General features: G+C 36.0%; 1 protein-coding gene across 5 annotated transcripts in view; it reads right to left on the bottom strand.

Annotated features, from left to right (window-relative positions):
• The window catches only part of LOC135472706 (rho GTPase-activating protein 26-like), a 59,400-nt gene that overhangs the window by 25,589 nt on the left and 15,780 nt on the right, over positions 1-18,031 (bottom strand). For all 5 annotated transcript variants that reach the window (XM_064752338.1, XM_064752339.1, XM_064752340.1 and 2 more), the window contains exons 6-21: positions 14,402-14,512; positions 13,113-13,155; positions 12,411-12,472; positions 11,556-11,630; positions 9,745-9,765; positions 8,156-8,225; positions 7,579-7,676; positions 7,144-7,187; positions 5,119-5,175; positions 4,662-4,740; positions 2,846-2,879; positions 2,536-2,598; positions 2,263-2,337; positions 1,586-1,673; positions 1,264-1,322; positions 66-168 (exon numbers count right to left, since the gene is read on the bottom strand). In XM_064752338.1, the coding sequence (XP_064608408.1) occupies positions 66-168; positions 1,264-1,322; positions 1,586-1,673; positions 2,263-2,337; positions 2,536-2,598; positions 2,846-2,879; positions 4,662-4,740; positions 5,119-5,175; positions 7,144-7,187; positions 7,579-7,676; positions 8,156-8,225; positions 9,745-9,765; positions 11,556-11,630; positions 12,411-12,472; positions 13,113-13,155; positions 14,402-14,512 (1,082 nt within the window). The remainder of the gene's footprint in view (positions 1-65; positions 169-1,263; positions 1,323-1,585; positions 1,674-2,262; positions 2,338-2,535; positions 2,599-2,845; positions 2,880-4,661; positions 4,741-5,118; positions 5,176-7,143; positions 7,188-7,578; positions 7,677-8,155; positions 8,226-9,744; positions 9,766-11,555; positions 11,631-12,410; positions 12,473-13,112; positions 13,156-14,401; positions 14,513-18,031) is intronic.

Genomic DNA, 18,031 nt, shown 5'->3' with positions numbered 1-18,031 from the left:
TACAGTATTTATCGGTAGATTGCTTTATACAGAATGTACATTGCACATTAAATCCACATACTTACTTTTTTAGATGTCCTATTAGAAATTCTAACATTTCAAAGTTTGATTCTGGAAGCTTGTGAACCAAACTGTGGATGTCATGGATACGTAATGTCTTACATTGTTCTGAAAGAAAAGATGAAATAGAACGTGAACCAAACTGTGGATGTCATGGATACGTAATGTCTTACATTGTTCTGAAAGAAAAGATGAAATAGAATGTGAACCAAACTGTGGATGTCATAGATACGTAAAGTCTTACATTGTTCTGAAAGTACAGATGAAATAGAATGTGAACCAAACTGTAAATGTCATGGAGATGTGAAGTCTTATATCGTTCTGAAAAAAAAAAGATGAAACAGAATGTGGGCCAAACTGTGTTTAACATTGGCTCCATTATCTCCTGTTTTAATACTACTACTCTAAGAGAAATATTGGTCACGGTTCATTCAACGATACATCAGAATAAACACATGGGACACCTAACACTATACAGCACCCAATATATACTGAACACCAAGCCAAGGTCTCTTACATGTATATTTCAACTATTTTACTACCATTCGTGCTCCATAGAATTAAATAGCATTTAACAGCATGTTAATATACTTTATTTATGTATTTATTTGATCAGTGTTTTACACCGTACTCAAGAATATTTCACTAATATGACGGCAGCCAGCACTGTGGTGGAAGGAAACCGAGCAGAGAGCGGAGAAACCCGTGACCATCTGCAGGTTGCTGGCAGATCTTCCCACGTATGGCTGGAGAGGAAGATTTGAACTCACGGCGACCACACTGGTGGGAGGCTCCTGGGTCATTGAGCCATGCTGACGTGCCTACGCCCTCGGCCACAGACCCCTAAAATAATATACTATTTTAGACTTAAATTCATCCATGGGTTCAGTAATAATAAGTTAGATGTGAAGCCATCACTATGCTTACACAAATACAGTACTTCACCTTAAGTTTGGCCTTTTAAAACAAAGGCACTTTAGAAACACATGACGTCTGAAGTCCTTAAGAAATTAATCAAACCTCACAAAAAGAGTTGTAAGTACATGTAACCTTAAGGTGGATGAATCAATCAGAATCAAGTAAAATGGGTCCTCAATGTTTGGGAACAGCTAAACTTTAGGTGAAATACGGTATGTAAGATAAACTAATACTCATAATGATAATACATAAATCCTGTATACATTGTGTTCATATACTACTTACTTGCAGCTGCAATGAAAGCATCGTGAAGCTTAAATGTCATCAATGGTTCTGGTAAATTCCTACAAAAGACGGATGGGAGAACAAAGATTCAGTAAAATACTCTCGTCCACAACATCTAAAGTATTCTTGCATTTTTAGCAGTCAAGCGCTTTCCTTCTTTGTTTTCTTTTTTACAAAATCTTGCTCCTATGAAAACAACAAAATCATTGATGACTCACCATTAAGTAATTATATTTATTTACAAGCTAATAAAAAAAATTGTTTGTGTTCACACAAATTAAGGAACTAAACCATTATTATGTATCTTTCAGCTTGTACTGACCTGAGGTAGCTTTTGATTGCACTGGTGATAGTTTTTGTTTCCCATTCCCCAACATCTTCTAGCACCACCTTGTCTGCTTTCCTCTTGTCTACCAAATGGAGATATACATCAGACATAAACATAAAACAACTACTCGGATATTTGTACACCATTATATGTATACTTGTATATCTCTTTCTTCTGATTTATTTCAAACACCATGTTTATGAGTGAATAAAACTGTGAAGAGAAAACATCCTATATCACCAGGTGTACATTAAAACCTCCTGATGTAAAGACACAGACGAGCCAATCTGACATAAATTGAACTTATGACCTCACTGATCAAGGGCTAGTACTCTTGAACTGTCAACCAGAGAGGTTCTGTGGTCACCTCTTATATACACAAAAACTGAATTAAAGTGGCATTTCAATGTTTATGTCAAGATGGTTGGGACAATTTACAGGACAGTAAATGCAGTACTAAAGAATAATTCACTGATACTACAGAGTGCTAAGGTGAACGTTAGTACCCTTCATCTATCACTTAACAAACCTCCTGACTTAAAGCTGCAGCTGATCCCGCTGGAACAAGATTCAATCAGCTCATTCTTCAAAGGAAGATAGGCTATGGCAAGAGCGAAATGGCCTCTCCCAAATGCACATAACAAGAGGCCATGTGATAGGTTTTCACTCACCTAGTCCCATTGTGGTTAATTTGTTGACTTTAGAGTTGACCCCCACCACTCTGTACAGACCTTGTTCCTCTAGCCCTATTAAATTCAGACAGGCATATCCTCAAATCAAAAGTAGCAACCTTCTAAGGCTCAAAGCATTTATTACATTATTGATTATAAACAATTCCAAATATTCAAACTGTGAAAAAGCATTTATGTTGCTGATAAACAATTCGCTAAAATGCAGTATCTCATAATGTTTCCTTCTTTTTTTTTTTGTTTGGTAATGCATACCTCTTGATTCCACAGCATTAACACACTTTTTAATAAAATTGAATCCAATGTCATCCAGTAAACCTGCAATTAAAATATTTCAAGGTTATAATAAAGACACTTATTTATACAATCCAACATTTAAGTTGCTACAAAAAGTAACAATATTTTATCAACGAATATCTTAATACAAATAAACTGTAATGAGATGACTGTAATGAGATAGAAGGGATTTAAAGTTCATCTGTAAGATCAGCATAAAAAAAGCTTGTGAATTGTAAGAGAAAAAAAGCATCAAATTGTTTGTTTTGCTCATAATAAGGTTACTTACTGTCATCAACTGAAGTGGCCGAAACTGTGTAGACCTACATGATAAAACAAGAGAGTAAGACATTAACACAACAAGTTTACAAGAAGTCTTTCTCTCTTATAATTTCACACTTGAACAATGATTTTACAACAATAATTCCAATGTTCACAAAAATTATTCCAATGTTCACAACAATTACATATTTTCCAATGTTCACAACAATTGCATGTTTTCCAATGTTCACTACAACTGCATGTTTTCCAATGTTCACAACAACTGCATGTTTTCCAATGTTCACAACAATTGCATGTTTTCCTATGTTCACAACAACTGCATGTTTTCCAATGTTCACAACAACTGCATGTTTTCCAATGTTCACAACAACTGCATGTTTTCCAATGTTCACAACAACTGCATGTTTTCCTATGTTCACAACAACTGCATGTTTTCCTATGTTCACAACAACTGCATGTTTTCCAGTGTTCACAACAATTGCATACGCATCTTGCTGATAGACCTTCCCATGTATGACTGGAGAAGAAGCCAGAATAAGCAGACTTGAACTCGCAGCAACTGCATTGATGAGAGGCTCTTGAGTCATTGCACCATACTGGCACTCTAGCCACTCAGCCACAGAGCGCCCCCATGCCTTAATACATGCATATATAATATTATACTGTAAATGCCTTTTTATTCACATGGTACTAACACTCGCGGATTTCACGAATTTTGCGGCAAACACATTTACGTGAAAATAAGTGCCATCGAATATAAAACCCATGTAAGTAATTCATTAATGTAGCATGCGTTAGTTATAAATTCCTTAACAAGCACTACAGTTCTAATACTTTTTCAAACATGTTAATTAGAAATACCTAATTAGAATGTATTCCAGCTTTCACAAATCCAGCTTAACTGATCGTCAGTTAATCTCGCTTTCTTTTAAGGAGGCTTAGCTCCGTGTAAGTATCGCCAAAATGCAACATTGTTTTATTGCTGCTGTAAGAGACATACAAATTAATCAGTTGTACTGGGCGTGTGTACGTGATACGATATACATACGATGAGAGAGGCTGTTTTTTTTATCCACTGTACTTGCCTTCCAGTCAGATCACCTTTCCGACACGTCTGATACATCATTCGGCGGTTTCCGCAATTCAAACTTCCTTCTCATAATGATGATTTTTAAGAAATTTACTCAAATCTTTCACATTTCACTTGAAGTTTTCACTCATGCATAACTGGTGATGCATGAGAATTAAACAGTGGGATTTATTTATATCACATTTAATCCTTCGTCATCTCCCAGAGTGAGTGACACGAATATTTGCTTACACAGCAGGTAAAGGCTTAGTCATATAAAGATTAACCCTCTTCAAAAGATTAAAAGCTTAGGAGGGTTAACTACCTTTGTATGATCAAGTTATTGTATTGTATAGAATTTTTGTCACATCTTACAGGTACAAACAAGTTTAAATGATAACATTGTTACTTGAATGCTTGAGTTGTTTTACTACTCGACGTTTTTTTATTGAAGTTTGATCAGTCGTCCAAAAATTTTGTTAAGATCCGCGAAAGCTGATTCCTGTGAATGTGTCTTCTTACAAAATCTGCGAAAGTTTATGCCCGCGAATAAAAAGGCATTTACAGTAAAAGGCATTTAAAGGCATTTATGTGTTTTACACCAACCACTGAATTCTCAAACAGGAGTTTGACTACTTGATTGTTGTTGAGCACCTTATTCAAGAACTGTTCACTTGTTCAATGTCTGCTTCATAGGTGGAAGAATCCAGGGTGCCCTGGAAAACTACCTTACAAATATAAAATGTCTACTTACAGGTTCTTTCCCATCCATTGCATCTAACCATGATCGTCTGTCTTCCTCTGATAATGCTTGGAATGTCAATGGTGCAGGTCTGCAGGTCAAAAATGGGCCGTTAATTAAGAAAAGTGTCGAAAGCAATGTTTAATTCCCAGCAAGCAGATAATCAAACTAGTCTCTCAATCTAATTTCACTAAACCAAAAAAGGAGGAGAAAAATTTGTGGACCATACAACTAATGGTGGATAAGAAATCAAAATTTTTTCTACTTTTTTTCACATGTAATGCCAACTAGCGCACATAAAAATGAGTAAAATGTTTGTGACAATACTGAGTCCTAAAGACGTTCATAAAGCCCCGCTTAGAAATGAAACAAGTGAACATTTTGTTTTCTTTCACTTTACTGGTAACTCAACAATCTTATTATTTGTTTCGTTTAAAAAACTTACAATGAAAACCAAACTTTAACATACCTTTCTGCTACCGTCACATCAAAACAAAATCTTTTTTCTATAGAATCTGATGCTCTCCTACAAAAATAAAATACAGCAAGTTTCAAGAGCTGTGTAACTGAATATTACAGATTCACACATATTTCAAGTACTGAAAAAGGCAGACAAAACATCATCTATACACTTTCCTTCATGGTGGAAAACCAAACCTCTGCAACACTGAAAACAGCAATGTTTTTTGGATTGTTTGATTTTTTCTTCACTAAAAAACAGGAACATACAGTAAATGACCTAAAATTTCCATGTGAGTTACTGTCGTTTACTTTTGCACCATCTGATGACAGAAGAGAGAGATTAGCCCCCTGCACGGCCCGTTTCCTTACCCTGCATGGTACTTAGTACAATGTAGCTCTGGTTGCTAATCCTCGCCACATGAAGTCACTGACAGTGAGGTGTGCAAGTCTCCCCACCAGTAGGCCTACATGTACACCTCTAAATATACCCATGAATGAAATCGAAGACAGTATTAAAACAGGCGATGTCTATTACAAACCTTTAAATTCCAAACACTGTCTGAAAGCATGACCACACAATGTATTTCAGCTAAAAATGAATTTCACTCAGAAATATCTGTCATCAGCTTCCCGTGTCCATGTAATTCCAATTTTGTATGTCAATCTACATGCACATTTTGTTTCTTTACAGTCAGAACTGTCCTCATATTGCAGAAGAGTTCCTTTTCTCAGGTTTTTATATCAAGAGCCTCATATTAAACACAGAAAACATACATCTTGCATGATTTCCGAAAACTATGACGATTTACTTTTACACCTTTTCCGTGGCACTGTGTTCGAGCCCGACATATTGAGAGACAGGATTTGTTTGACTTGTTATCACATTAGGAGTTCACACAACACGGTCACTGGGTTTATAAACAAAATGTTTTATGATTTCTTGTTTGCAGTTTTGCCCAGAAATGATCTTCGTATCGCTAGCGACAGATAAGATTATTGCTTTGTCTTTCGCCAGCAAATATCATGTAAGCATAGACACATGGAACATGTGGAAATTTTGAGTCCAGTGACTGGCGTCACATAGATAAATCCAATCTGCACGACTAAAATTTCATCTGAGGGGGACTTGATAAGTATTAAGCAAATTAAGTATTCATGTTTACGAAATATGGGCAGAAGTTGACAATCTTTCAAATTATGCCAGAATAAAGAAGAAATGTTCAGCTGCAGTGGTGCAAACGCACATGTGTAGGTGTCGTTTTGATTTGTCAATCTGATATCATCGCATTCGCTGGTGTGCCTAGTTCGCAAGTACTGATTTGCGGTATGGTAAATTCGGCTACAGCTTTGTATACAGAGAGCCCTGCAGTTTAAAAATGGATACTTGACCGACACTCCACGCGCATAAAGATACTGGGTAGTCACTGAGTTTCTCAAATTCCCATTTATCACAAAATAATAATAAAACAATCAACCTGTTGCTAAGTGCATGTACTAAATCATTATGATTAAAACTGAGGAAAACATTAACTGTTGGTGATAGGAGAGTAGGCTAACTGCTCAGTGAAGCATGAACTGTTGGTGGTAGGAGAATAAGCTAACTGCTCAATGAAGCGTGAACTGTTGGTGGTAGGAGAATAGGCTAACTGCTCAGTGAAGCATGAACTGTTGGTGGTAGGAGAATAGGCTAACTGCTCAGTGAAGCGTGAACTGTAGGTGGTAGGAGAATAGACTACCAGCTCAGTGAAGCATGAACTGTTGGTGGTAGGAGAATAGACTAACTGCTCAGTGAAGCGTGCGTTTGTTTATTACATTCTTGCACCGTCCTTATAATCCACTGACCACACCTGACGCTCTCTGGCGAAGCTCAGTCAGTAAGAATCACAATCAACGCAATGAATTCTGGGACACACTTTCTGAGCCCCAGGGCGAAACTTTAGGTCATTTACCGTACACAAAAGTTATGCATTAGTTACTCATTCCTTTGAATCATAAATTTGTTCACATTTTGGACTATCAAGAACTAACTCACCTAACACATTTGGTTAACTTGAGTTTGTCTGGTTGTACACGTACCTTAAAAAGTAAAAGCAAACAACACAATGATTATATATCAAACATCAGAAGTATTAGGGAATCACTTAAAAAATGATATACATGTGAAACTGACCACGATCCTGCTAACTTTGAAGAGTGGTTTATTTCTACCACTCCAGTTACATGCAACTCCAACCATAAATCTGATTCCCTTCTTGTAAGCTAAAAATTCTACACTAATCATCGAACATACTAAATAAAAATACATGCATAAACTAAAATACTTTTCACCAAGACAAAGAAACAGATGTTTGCTTACAACAAATATTTTTATTAGTCACCTGTAATTTTGTTCATAACACATGGTAGAGGTCATGTAGCTTTTCAAATACGAAACATGGTTAGCAAATCAAAGAGCCATTCAACTTACTAGTTTGGCTGCTACTTGGTTGAATGGGGTAACCAAAAGTTCCTGGGTTTCCTTCCTGTACTGACAATACTGTTTGGTCCAGGCAGTCCCCAGAGCTTCTACAAATGTAATGTTTTAGCTATAAATGTACATAGCTTGGATAAGCCTTAGTTATATTCCTGGCACTAAAATGTACTTGTCAGCCTCCTCAAGTTTTTAATACTTGCAATTAAGATTTAATGAAACTTGTTAAATAGTATTTTTAACAATTACAAAACTTTTTAAAAAGTTGTTTGTTGGTCTGGGCAAGTAGGATTTAGCATCGCTTTTAACATTACTTTATATTCTCTTTATATCATGATAATGAATCAGAACTGTCTCATTCCCACTGCTTTACAGTGCTGCCTTACTAAAATGGTACGCCGAAGACACCCCACATGGCACCCGTTTACAGAATACCAACACAAAACCGAACAAATCTGGCAAAGAAGCACAGGTTGCCAAAGTTGAAATCTTTGGAATGACCTGACTTGGGAATGAGTCTCTTTTAGCCACCACAGTACAGAAGTGTAAGGCTTATAAATTTACATGTACTTACTCTTTTCTAAAAGGTACAAGTATCCTTGACGGGTAAAGCCCTTAATTGTGCCTGTCTGATCCACAGATTTCTGTACAAACAAATATTAAAGAGTACTCTATGTTTACAGCAATCACAATAGTAATATCATCATTACAATTAACCTTTATCTTCCACATTTAATAGCAGTAATAGGAAGACTTAAGAAAATGTAAATTATCAAATTGGACCAAACACTGATAATTGTGTGATTTATATAAAACAACAAAACAGAAACAAAGATTAACATTTAAATGTAAATCATCTTACTTATCACTACACATGCTGTTTCAGGCCATTTGATTTTGTTACCACAACTTAAATGTATAGCTGTAACTTATATTTTACAATGTCTATAAATGACAAAATTGCTATGGCAGTCAAGTAAAAATAGTATAAATACATACTGAAAAGTAGTTTAATTCATATGCAACATTCTATGAAAACATCACCAAATGTACAACACCTATAATATAATCCATTTATTAACAAACAGCCAAAAAGCAAAAAGCTATCTGCTTTACACACTGCAGCAAGTTGGTACATGTATGCATGTACACACATATTCTAGGTAAAAGTGGGTGAAAAAAAGAGACAGTGAAAAGTGTTAATCAGGTGATTAGATGCCAGTTCTTCACATACCTTCTCTAACCATGTCCATTTTGTACTGCTTTTGCATCAATATATCATATATATTACATGGATATTCTACCATCTCCTCAGTTCTGAGTCCTTGTTTACGGGACACTAACATTTCATGGACTCTATATTTATGTTACACACATGGGTACAAAATAAGCTCCCCTGTCTACATCTTAGGGGTAATGCAGGTTTTAAAGACAAGGCTTTTGTCAGTTCTTTAATAGCAGTAAAGAGGAATAGATGATGATCTAGGCCTGGCAATGGTCAGTGATGTAGACTGTTGATGTTGACTTTACGGGTGTGAAGAGTGGAGGTGGGATAGCCTGCGTATGTTAACATGCTTACTCAGACTGATAGAGGGTATCAATTTCAGAAAAATATATGTAACAGGCATCATGTTATACAAGCTGCGAAGTATGTCCCAAAAGTGAAGAAAAATACCATTTTACATTTTTTTTTTTATTGGTAACTTCAGCTTAGACTAAGCATTTAAGAATCTTTCTTTAACAGCTATGTTCTTAATGCTTTGAGAACAGGTTATGTGTGCTCCTTTATAAAGAGCATATAGAAGTGTAAAAAAAGTAAAGTACATGTAATAAAAAGAAATACATGTGACTGTTGTAACAAGACGCACAGGAGAAAATAGAAAATATGGCTTGCGCCTCCTCATGAAAAACTACATCTATGGGCTGGATTAGTACTTTTTCATTTTCAAAGTGTTACAGCTTTATGTACGCTATTCAACAAGATAACAAAGCTGACTTCAGAACAAAGCTGACTTCAGAAGAAAGCAGCCCCATGCTATTCCACTGTATTAAAAGAGACAATCAAACAAAGATCAAACTGTAAACATGTCAACAAGCAAACAAAATGAAAGAAAAAACATGACCGTGTACAGACTTAAGTCCATGCCAGTGGCAAGTACCTACCATTTCTGTCAGCGCCTGTAGCTATGACGCATGCATGACGAGAAAAATATAGACAAACACCACATCAATGTTAGTATGGTACATGTATATGTAAAACACCAATCTCACTAAAATCATTGTAGCTGACTTCCTTGAATGACTCGTTATCTAGATCTGAAAAAAATACCTTCTCTCCGTCAATCTGCTGTTGGTTCAATCAAATTCCTGCTCCTCTGTTTTGGGTAGCAGGGTGAGCTCTTTCACTCACTTGTGTATTGAAATGCAGACAGGTTTTGGTTAAAAGGTATGAACTTCCAAATCAAACAGGGAGCGGCTATTTGACTTTAATGAGATTACATAGGAGACTTGCATTTCAGTTTTTTTGTCTTCACATACACAATTTATTATTCCAAACAAACATAAATTATTGACTGATACATGTAGCTGAATCTCAGTGCCTGGAGTGGTCGTAATCTGCAGGGAGGGTGTATGACCTCGGATAAAATGTACACGAAAATAAGAGATTAACTAAGTTCTGTTAATAGCCACTTAACAGGTTTGGCTGAGATTTCAGAATGTTTCTGTGGCATAATAAAGTAAGACATTCAACATTTCACTATTGATGAAGTTTAGCATTAAACATGCTTTTTTCCAAAGTTATCTCCCCTTATTATAAAGCTCATGCTATCCACCTCCAGAAGTTTAAATATGCAGCTTGTAAGAAACTCTTACAGAGTGTAATCTAACAGGTTCAATGCTTTGAATTTATAAGTGATAACCATTCTTTTGGCATATATGTATGTGATAATGACACAGGACCTTACTACATTTTGGGAGATTTGAAAGATCAAAATGTTATAATGTGCTTTCAAAATCTTAACAGCTTACAGAAAAAAGTGTCTACATCTCAACTACATGTACATCATGTAAGAGGTTGTCGTCTGACACTGACAACTGTTAATATCGTCATTCCTAAATGAATATACATGTAGCACTACAGTCTACAAAAAGTCAGCCAGCCAGCCAGCCACCAAACCAGTCTATATATAAACCACAGACATGTGCAACCACACAGCACCAGACTACACCTAAGTTATGGTAGCAAGACACCAGAGCGGACTACAAACGGTTAGCGGGACGGCAAGGTTAGTGTGACAGCCACTACATTGTACAGTACGTCAGTGCGCCTCCCCCAGATTACCGCTCTCTTCTCTTCCATGCATTTCACTAGGGCAGGGCTCCGAGGTGTCAATGGGGTGTAGGTGGGGATCTCTTCAGATCCCAATACTAGTGGGTTACAGCATTTCCATGCAGCCAAATGGTTTGTATTTGGACTTCATCTTAACCACTTACATTTGATTTTCAAACATAAAAGTACCAAACACAAATTATAATGGGCAAAACTGATACAAGGGAATGAGTAACCATGCAAATCAGTGATGCAATTGCTATACTGGATAATGGATAGTGGTGTCAGATTTCTTAGCTGGGTGGTAGAGTCACAAGTTTATTGAATGGGGCAGAAAAAAATCTGTGCAGTATGCTGGTTTGTAATTTTTCACAGTTTTTCACAGTTCAGTTACTCCCATTTTTATCTTAAAAGCTGCTTTAAACTACACATAAAATAAAAACAGGCTGATAAGGAAACATAAATGGAACCAAAATAGTAGTAAACTCAAGCATATATTAAATAATTTTGCAAACCAAACCAAAGTCACAACAGATGTATATGTATAAATGCGCTGTTCTAACAAAGGGAGCTAACTGTTGACATCCATAGTCACCCCAGCCCTGTGGTAGTGAACATCCATGGAATGAAAAAGCCTATTTACCGTTCCACGAACCTCCAGCATTTTCATCATTAATTGTAAAGCCTCTTCCCGCGTGCTATCGAAGCTTTCCCTTGTCTGGAACAGATAAAGGAACTTACCAATCATAGGTACAATTATGGCAGGATTAAGCAAATAAATGTATATAAAATGATACCAGTACTATTGTTCATTTCCAAGCATTTCACTTGATGGTATTTTAATATATGAAAATATTAATACTATAAATGACCCAAAATTTTGTCCCAAAAAGTGCATTTTTAGAATATATGTCACAAAATGTTACTTCTTTGAAACTTAATTTTTTTCCTGTAGAATATCATCCTACCCTGAAAGCAAACCATAATACACCTTTCCCAGAACAACAGAACTCTCAAAATCAGGAAAAATGAGCACTTTTTTAACTGTGCCAAATGTAACCTCATCAAACATATACATAATAAAGAGTGTGAGTGTATTCTTTCATACTTACATGTAGGTACTATTTTTTTCAATATTTAGCCAATAAATGTTTATTTATTTATTCATTTCATTGGTGTTTTACACCATACTCATGAATATTTCACTCAAATACAATGGCCACCAGCAACATGGTGGGAGAAAACGAGGCATTGTCCAGGGGGAACTCACAACCATTCGTAGGTTGCTGGTAGGCCTTCCCACGTTCCCAATAAATATTAAAGAAAGAAGAATATTTTACACAATAATATTATGCTGTGTTCATGGAATCTTATACCATTCTGGCACTCTCTTGAGATCGAAATGAGTAAAACTGATGGATGATGAAAGCAGGGACGCTCTTGACATATGCATGTATGTTTTGTACACTACAAATGCTTTTTTTGATAACTAACAAACCTTCTGTAACTTAGACTGTAAGTCTGTCATATATGGCTTGAAATCTTTGGCAACCTCATGACCTGTAATGATAAAATTAAAGAAGTCAAATATTCAAACAATAAGAAAGTTCACAAATTCTAAGCCAGGGTCAAACTACAACCTGTTAATTTATTCCAATCAGGTAGCAAATTAAGGTGATCCATCTCTTTATTTCAGGGGGAGTGATGTGCTGTCGGTAATTCTGAGACAGTGGTCAGCTGTGCATGAGTGGGAGGTATCAGAGTTCCCAAAGTAAACCACATCCTTTTAGTGCGCAAGGTGTACAGGTATGTTGCATTAAGGAAAGGCAAGTGGTTTCCTACAAACTTCATGTAACACCACATATATGTATTCACAGAAGTACCTTTGACTGCCTTTGAGCCACTAAGAGCCAAGAACAAGCGTATCAACCACTCCCTCCCTGGTACTGGAACTTAACCAAAGCCTCATGTATCCAAGTGTTTGAAAGACATGTGTTACAACCGATCAGCCACAACCATATATCCAAAATTGAAGTCAGGCCCCACTGCACTAAACCTCAACCAATGAAGTCTACTGTATATATGAAGGCCAATCAAACAATTAAACTGTTACATGTACTCAACAAGTGATGACATTAAGATGAAATTGCACTTGTTTTCCCTGGGTAACCATTTTTTAATGCGTCCACAGTGTGCTTACCTTGATGGTAAAATGTTAACCAGCTGTACATGAATCCAAGCAACTGGATAAAAAAACAAAAGATGGCAAATGTGTAAAAATGTAAGCTATAATTATGATGACCCACTCAGTCACGGAATACTGATGCTGCATGAAGTATTATTTGTTAAGGAACAACTGATTAAGCCGCATAAACCGAATTTTTTACATTTTAGAAATTAGAGTAAGCTAAATACAGCTGATAATTTATTTACGTGTACTATGAAAATGATGCGATATAAATGGAAACATTTTGAAAATTAAGAACATCAATCAAGCATTGTCCCACAAACAAGCAAAACATATAGTTATAGGCCGAAAGATATGCTTAGCAGAATTCAAGTCAAAACCAGACAGTACAATAATGTAACCATTAAGGACAGCTGTAACCTAAGGTAAGCCATAAAGAAAATTTAACATATACCAGAGTGCTTTATTTATTTTTTTGATTGGAGTTTTACTCTGTACTCAAGAATATTTCACTTTTACATCGGTACCCAGCATTATAATGGGAGGAAACTGAGCAGTGCTCTGTTGGAAACCCGAGCCACCTCTGCCACAGAGGACACCACAGAAAGAATAAATATCACATAAGATTAATAAAATCTTGTTTATTTTTTTTTCAACACTTATTCTACCTCAAGATAATTGCTAGAATGGGGTTAAGCTAATACAGTTACAATCACAGTGGATTACATTTTGACTGTCATCATTCAAATAGGTTATATGATTTCTTTTTTATAGATATGAATTTTGCCTCAAGAGATCTAAAGCAGGAAGGGAGTCATGACAAGCTAGTTATGTCTTCTAACACAGGCCACTAGGTCACAGTGCATTACAAGTTAACAAATGTCCCAAACCTAGATATAAAAGGTACATTATGTGATTCACTGCTGGCAATACGGCTCTTCTCTTCTTTTTTTGGTTAAATATTTTTCCCTGAAACTATTTAGTATAAAAAAACCACACTATAAAATGTAAGGTTAGGAAGTGGGATATTGCAAGGAGGAAATGAGTGGGGGTTTGCAGGAAACTGGTACTTTTAACATGATGTATGGTTGATGCTATAAAAATGTACATGGCTATTAGCACACAACCACCCACTAATCACTTGTTCTCATTCATTCATATATTACTTAATATGATTGCATGTATTTAATTCTAAGCCCACTGATAACTGCTCACACTGAACTTGAAATCATTCCGCAGTACACTGAAGTTACAAGAATGTACATTTATTTAATGGGAGAAATAGCAAAAGGTTGACTTACAATTTCCACAAATTCAAACTTTTTCTTCTCCTGAACTTCCTGTAGTTTCAGAACGTATTTCATAGATTCCTGACAAAAATGACGCCTCTCCATTTCTAATGCTGCATCAGCCTGCAACAAATGTATATCATGAGCAACAAATGGATATCATGAGCAACAAATGGATATCATGAGCAAAAAATGGACATCATAGCAGCAAATCATAGCAGCAAATGGACATCATAGCAGCAAAAGGACATCACAGCAGCAAATGGACATCAAAGCAGCAAATGGACATCATAGCAGCAAATGGATATCATGAGCAACAAATGGACATCATAGCAGCAAATGGATATCATGAGCAGCAAACAGATAAAGTGAACAACAGAAGGATATCATGAGCAACAAATACATGTACATAAAAATGAACAACAAATAGATATAATGGGCAACAAACATATATAATGAGCAACACATTTATTTTAGAAAAAAAAAAAAACAATTTATTTCCAGTGTAGTTAATCAGTACAACAACGCATATATGAACGCAGCTAATTTCTCAAGCGTTATTTCCTTCATGTACTGGATATCTCTGTTCTTATTTATAACATTTTAAACTTAAATATACTAAGAAACAATTCACTTGGCTGTGTTCCTTTTTTTAAGTTATCCAAGATCTGCACCTCAGAGCGCTATATTTGTTCACTTCAGACAAAAATATTTCACCCTTATTGAGCCAGATATCACATAGACCTCTTGGCGCAAGACTCCCATTTACTTCCAGGCAGAAGCTTTAACCATTAGACCACCAAAGCAGTCATGTGTTGAAGTATATTCTAAGTGTTATGAAAATGTAACAAAATCAAACAGGGGATTACTCTAAAACTATTTTAATTTAAGACTCAGTTCTTCTAAAATTAAAACTTAATACTAAGGCAGTATATATATATCTACATGTATAACAACCAATATTACAGAAGAATGCAAAACATCAACTATGACAATTTTATGTCATCATAGTATTATGGAAGCTTGTAACATACATTTATTTATTCCATGTTGTTGTTAACGCTATGTTCAGCATTATATTTCACAACTACGACAGTTCTCTCAATGTAATGAGAAACCATTACCCCTCACAACAAAATGACAACAAAAGATACGTAATACAGAAGCCAATCATCATTCCGAACATCCATGGCCTGTAACATATACACTGTATACTATGCATTTATGTTATGTTTTCCACCCATAACCACAAATGCTTTACAAATATTCTCTTTTTAATACGGCTAATTTTTAATAAACAGCTTAAATGTCACACCATCTGTTCCTGGCATATGGTTATACATGTACATGTGTATCTAAATACGGGTAATGCATCACATAAAAGGTCACAGGCCACATGCTTTGTTGTAGGTGTATTTTTCCCGCTGTCATGGAGAAAACAAAACATGGAGGTGATACACATAAATACACATTTAGCTGTTCCCTAACTACAGGTGTAAATCGCTTATTAATTTGATAAATACATATATAATTACACATTTTCCTTTATGCTATGTATGTACACTGACAGCTGTTGAGTCTGTGACACATGTTGTGAGTACATGTACCTGCTACATACTGTACAGTGCACATGTACTAACCTAATAACATTCTGCATGAGCCTTTATGAAGCTGATCAGTCATGGTTTACTACACAAAAGGGCATCCATGAATAAATATTTAACTGGTGACACCCAGGATAATGTGAAATCTACTGAAATTAACAGCAAACAAAGACATGTACTATGGTAGATGCCTCATTGCACTGTGGACTGTCATAATATTATTCTGAGCTTTCATAATCTTTCAAGGGCAACAGCCCAATTGTTCAAAACTGGTTTAAGATTTAACACTAGATTTAACTTTAAACCAAGTATTTAATTTTGTAGTTTCTAAAAAAAATTGTGTAACACTATATTAAATACGAACTAAACCTGTTGCTGTTAAACTATGACATTGGAGAACTGCACTGACGGCTGAGTTCGGCTAAAACTTTAAATATAAAAAATGACTTAATACCAGTATTAGCTAATACATTTTTGAACAACTCGGCGAAGGTCTCAAGTTTTAAAGGCTATAATTGGAAGTTATAACATAGTCTGTTTCATATATAAATGCATCTTTATCAAAATATTTATTTCTTTATCTGATTGGAGTTTAGGCCTTACTCTAGAATACTTCACTTATAAGACTGCAGCCAGTATCACGGCGAGAGGAAACGGGGCAGAGCACACAGAAAACCCATGAAAATCCACTGGTTTTTATCAAAATAAAATGTCCCCGAGTCAACATACAATTAAATTATGACAAACGGTTAGAATTTAAGGTGACAGACAATCTGATTCAATATCACACTATTATTAATTATTTAATATGTTGATTTCAAAGGCAATGTTTTACATTTTCAAGTATTCTGCTATTAACCATGCTCTTGTACACGTAGTTGAATGATTATGGCTTAAGGCTGCTTTGGCAATATTGCAACCATATCATGATGAGATAGTTAATTGTGAAGAAAATGAATCTACATAAATTGTTTTGCACAAGAGTTTGGAGAAATCTATCTACTTCAATGTCTACAGATTGATACAGCATTATTCTTTCCTTTAACTACTGACATTTACAGACACACTGGAAAATGCCTCTAGACATAACTATCACTCTATAATATGACTTCCATTCAGATATTTGGCCTGACTACAAGTCTTAAATTCTGCATCTACATGTAGTTGTAAGGGCTAAGAAACTATCCTGGCTATCAGCTGATATGTTCTATCTGATGGGATTCCACAGATGCCAGAGATCTGGTGGGTGTTTATGGCTCATTACAGAAGCTTTATATCTCCAGGGTTAGTCTATTCTAGGTTCACACTGCTGAGAGGTTGAGGATCAGGTTGACCAGTGTGGAAGTGAAAGTTATGTGGAAGGGTGCTAATTGAGGCCCCATCTAGCCGCCCTCAGAGAATCTGGGTGGGGGAACCCTTGCAAAGCTGTTGCACAGCTCTACTGGATGGACATCCCCCCCGTGGATTGTAAGTCATCTTCTGTAAACCTTAGAGGGATAATTTATCCAAATGTCTTCACCATATACACATAAAGGGAACCTAAACCACATGGGGAATGTAAACAGCATCACAGAGCTGGGATTAACTTTCGTCAGGAAATACTGATGAGGTGGACAATATTTCCTAAATTCCTAAAGCTGAAAAATAGGCTTTACAGTCATAATTCAATTTTTGACTTCAGTCAAAAATGGCTTTGTAGTATCGGCCCCAGTTCCTGATGATATCAATGAATGATCATAACGCCTATTCTGCAATATCGTAGCAATATCGCGATGATTTGATGACACAAACTCACAGGATTACTGATAGATACTGTTACACGTACATGTATGTACAATGTAGATATATGGCAGCTGATTATCTGTCCTGAACTGGCTGACAAGTATGTATAACCCTAGCTGTACACATGTGGATATAGCAGGAAGCTACACACCATTCAGGATATGCTCAAGTGTCTTGACAGATTGGGATGAAGAAACTGGAGACAGCCGCTGGTTGACTCGGGTCATAGAGTACTTCAGCCGACTCTTACGTGTGA

This window comes from Liolophura sinensis, chromosome 8, assembly GCF_032854445.1.
Source record: "Liolophura sinensis isolate JHLJ2023 chromosome 8, CUHK_Ljap_v2, whole genome shotgun sequence".
Taxonomy (NCBI): Eukaryota; Metazoa; Mollusca; class Polyplacophora; order Chitonida; family Chitonidae; genus Liolophura; species Liolophura sinensis.
The sequence above is the reverse complement of the archived record's forward strand: the minus strand, read 5'-3'. Positions and strand labels throughout refer to the sequence as shown.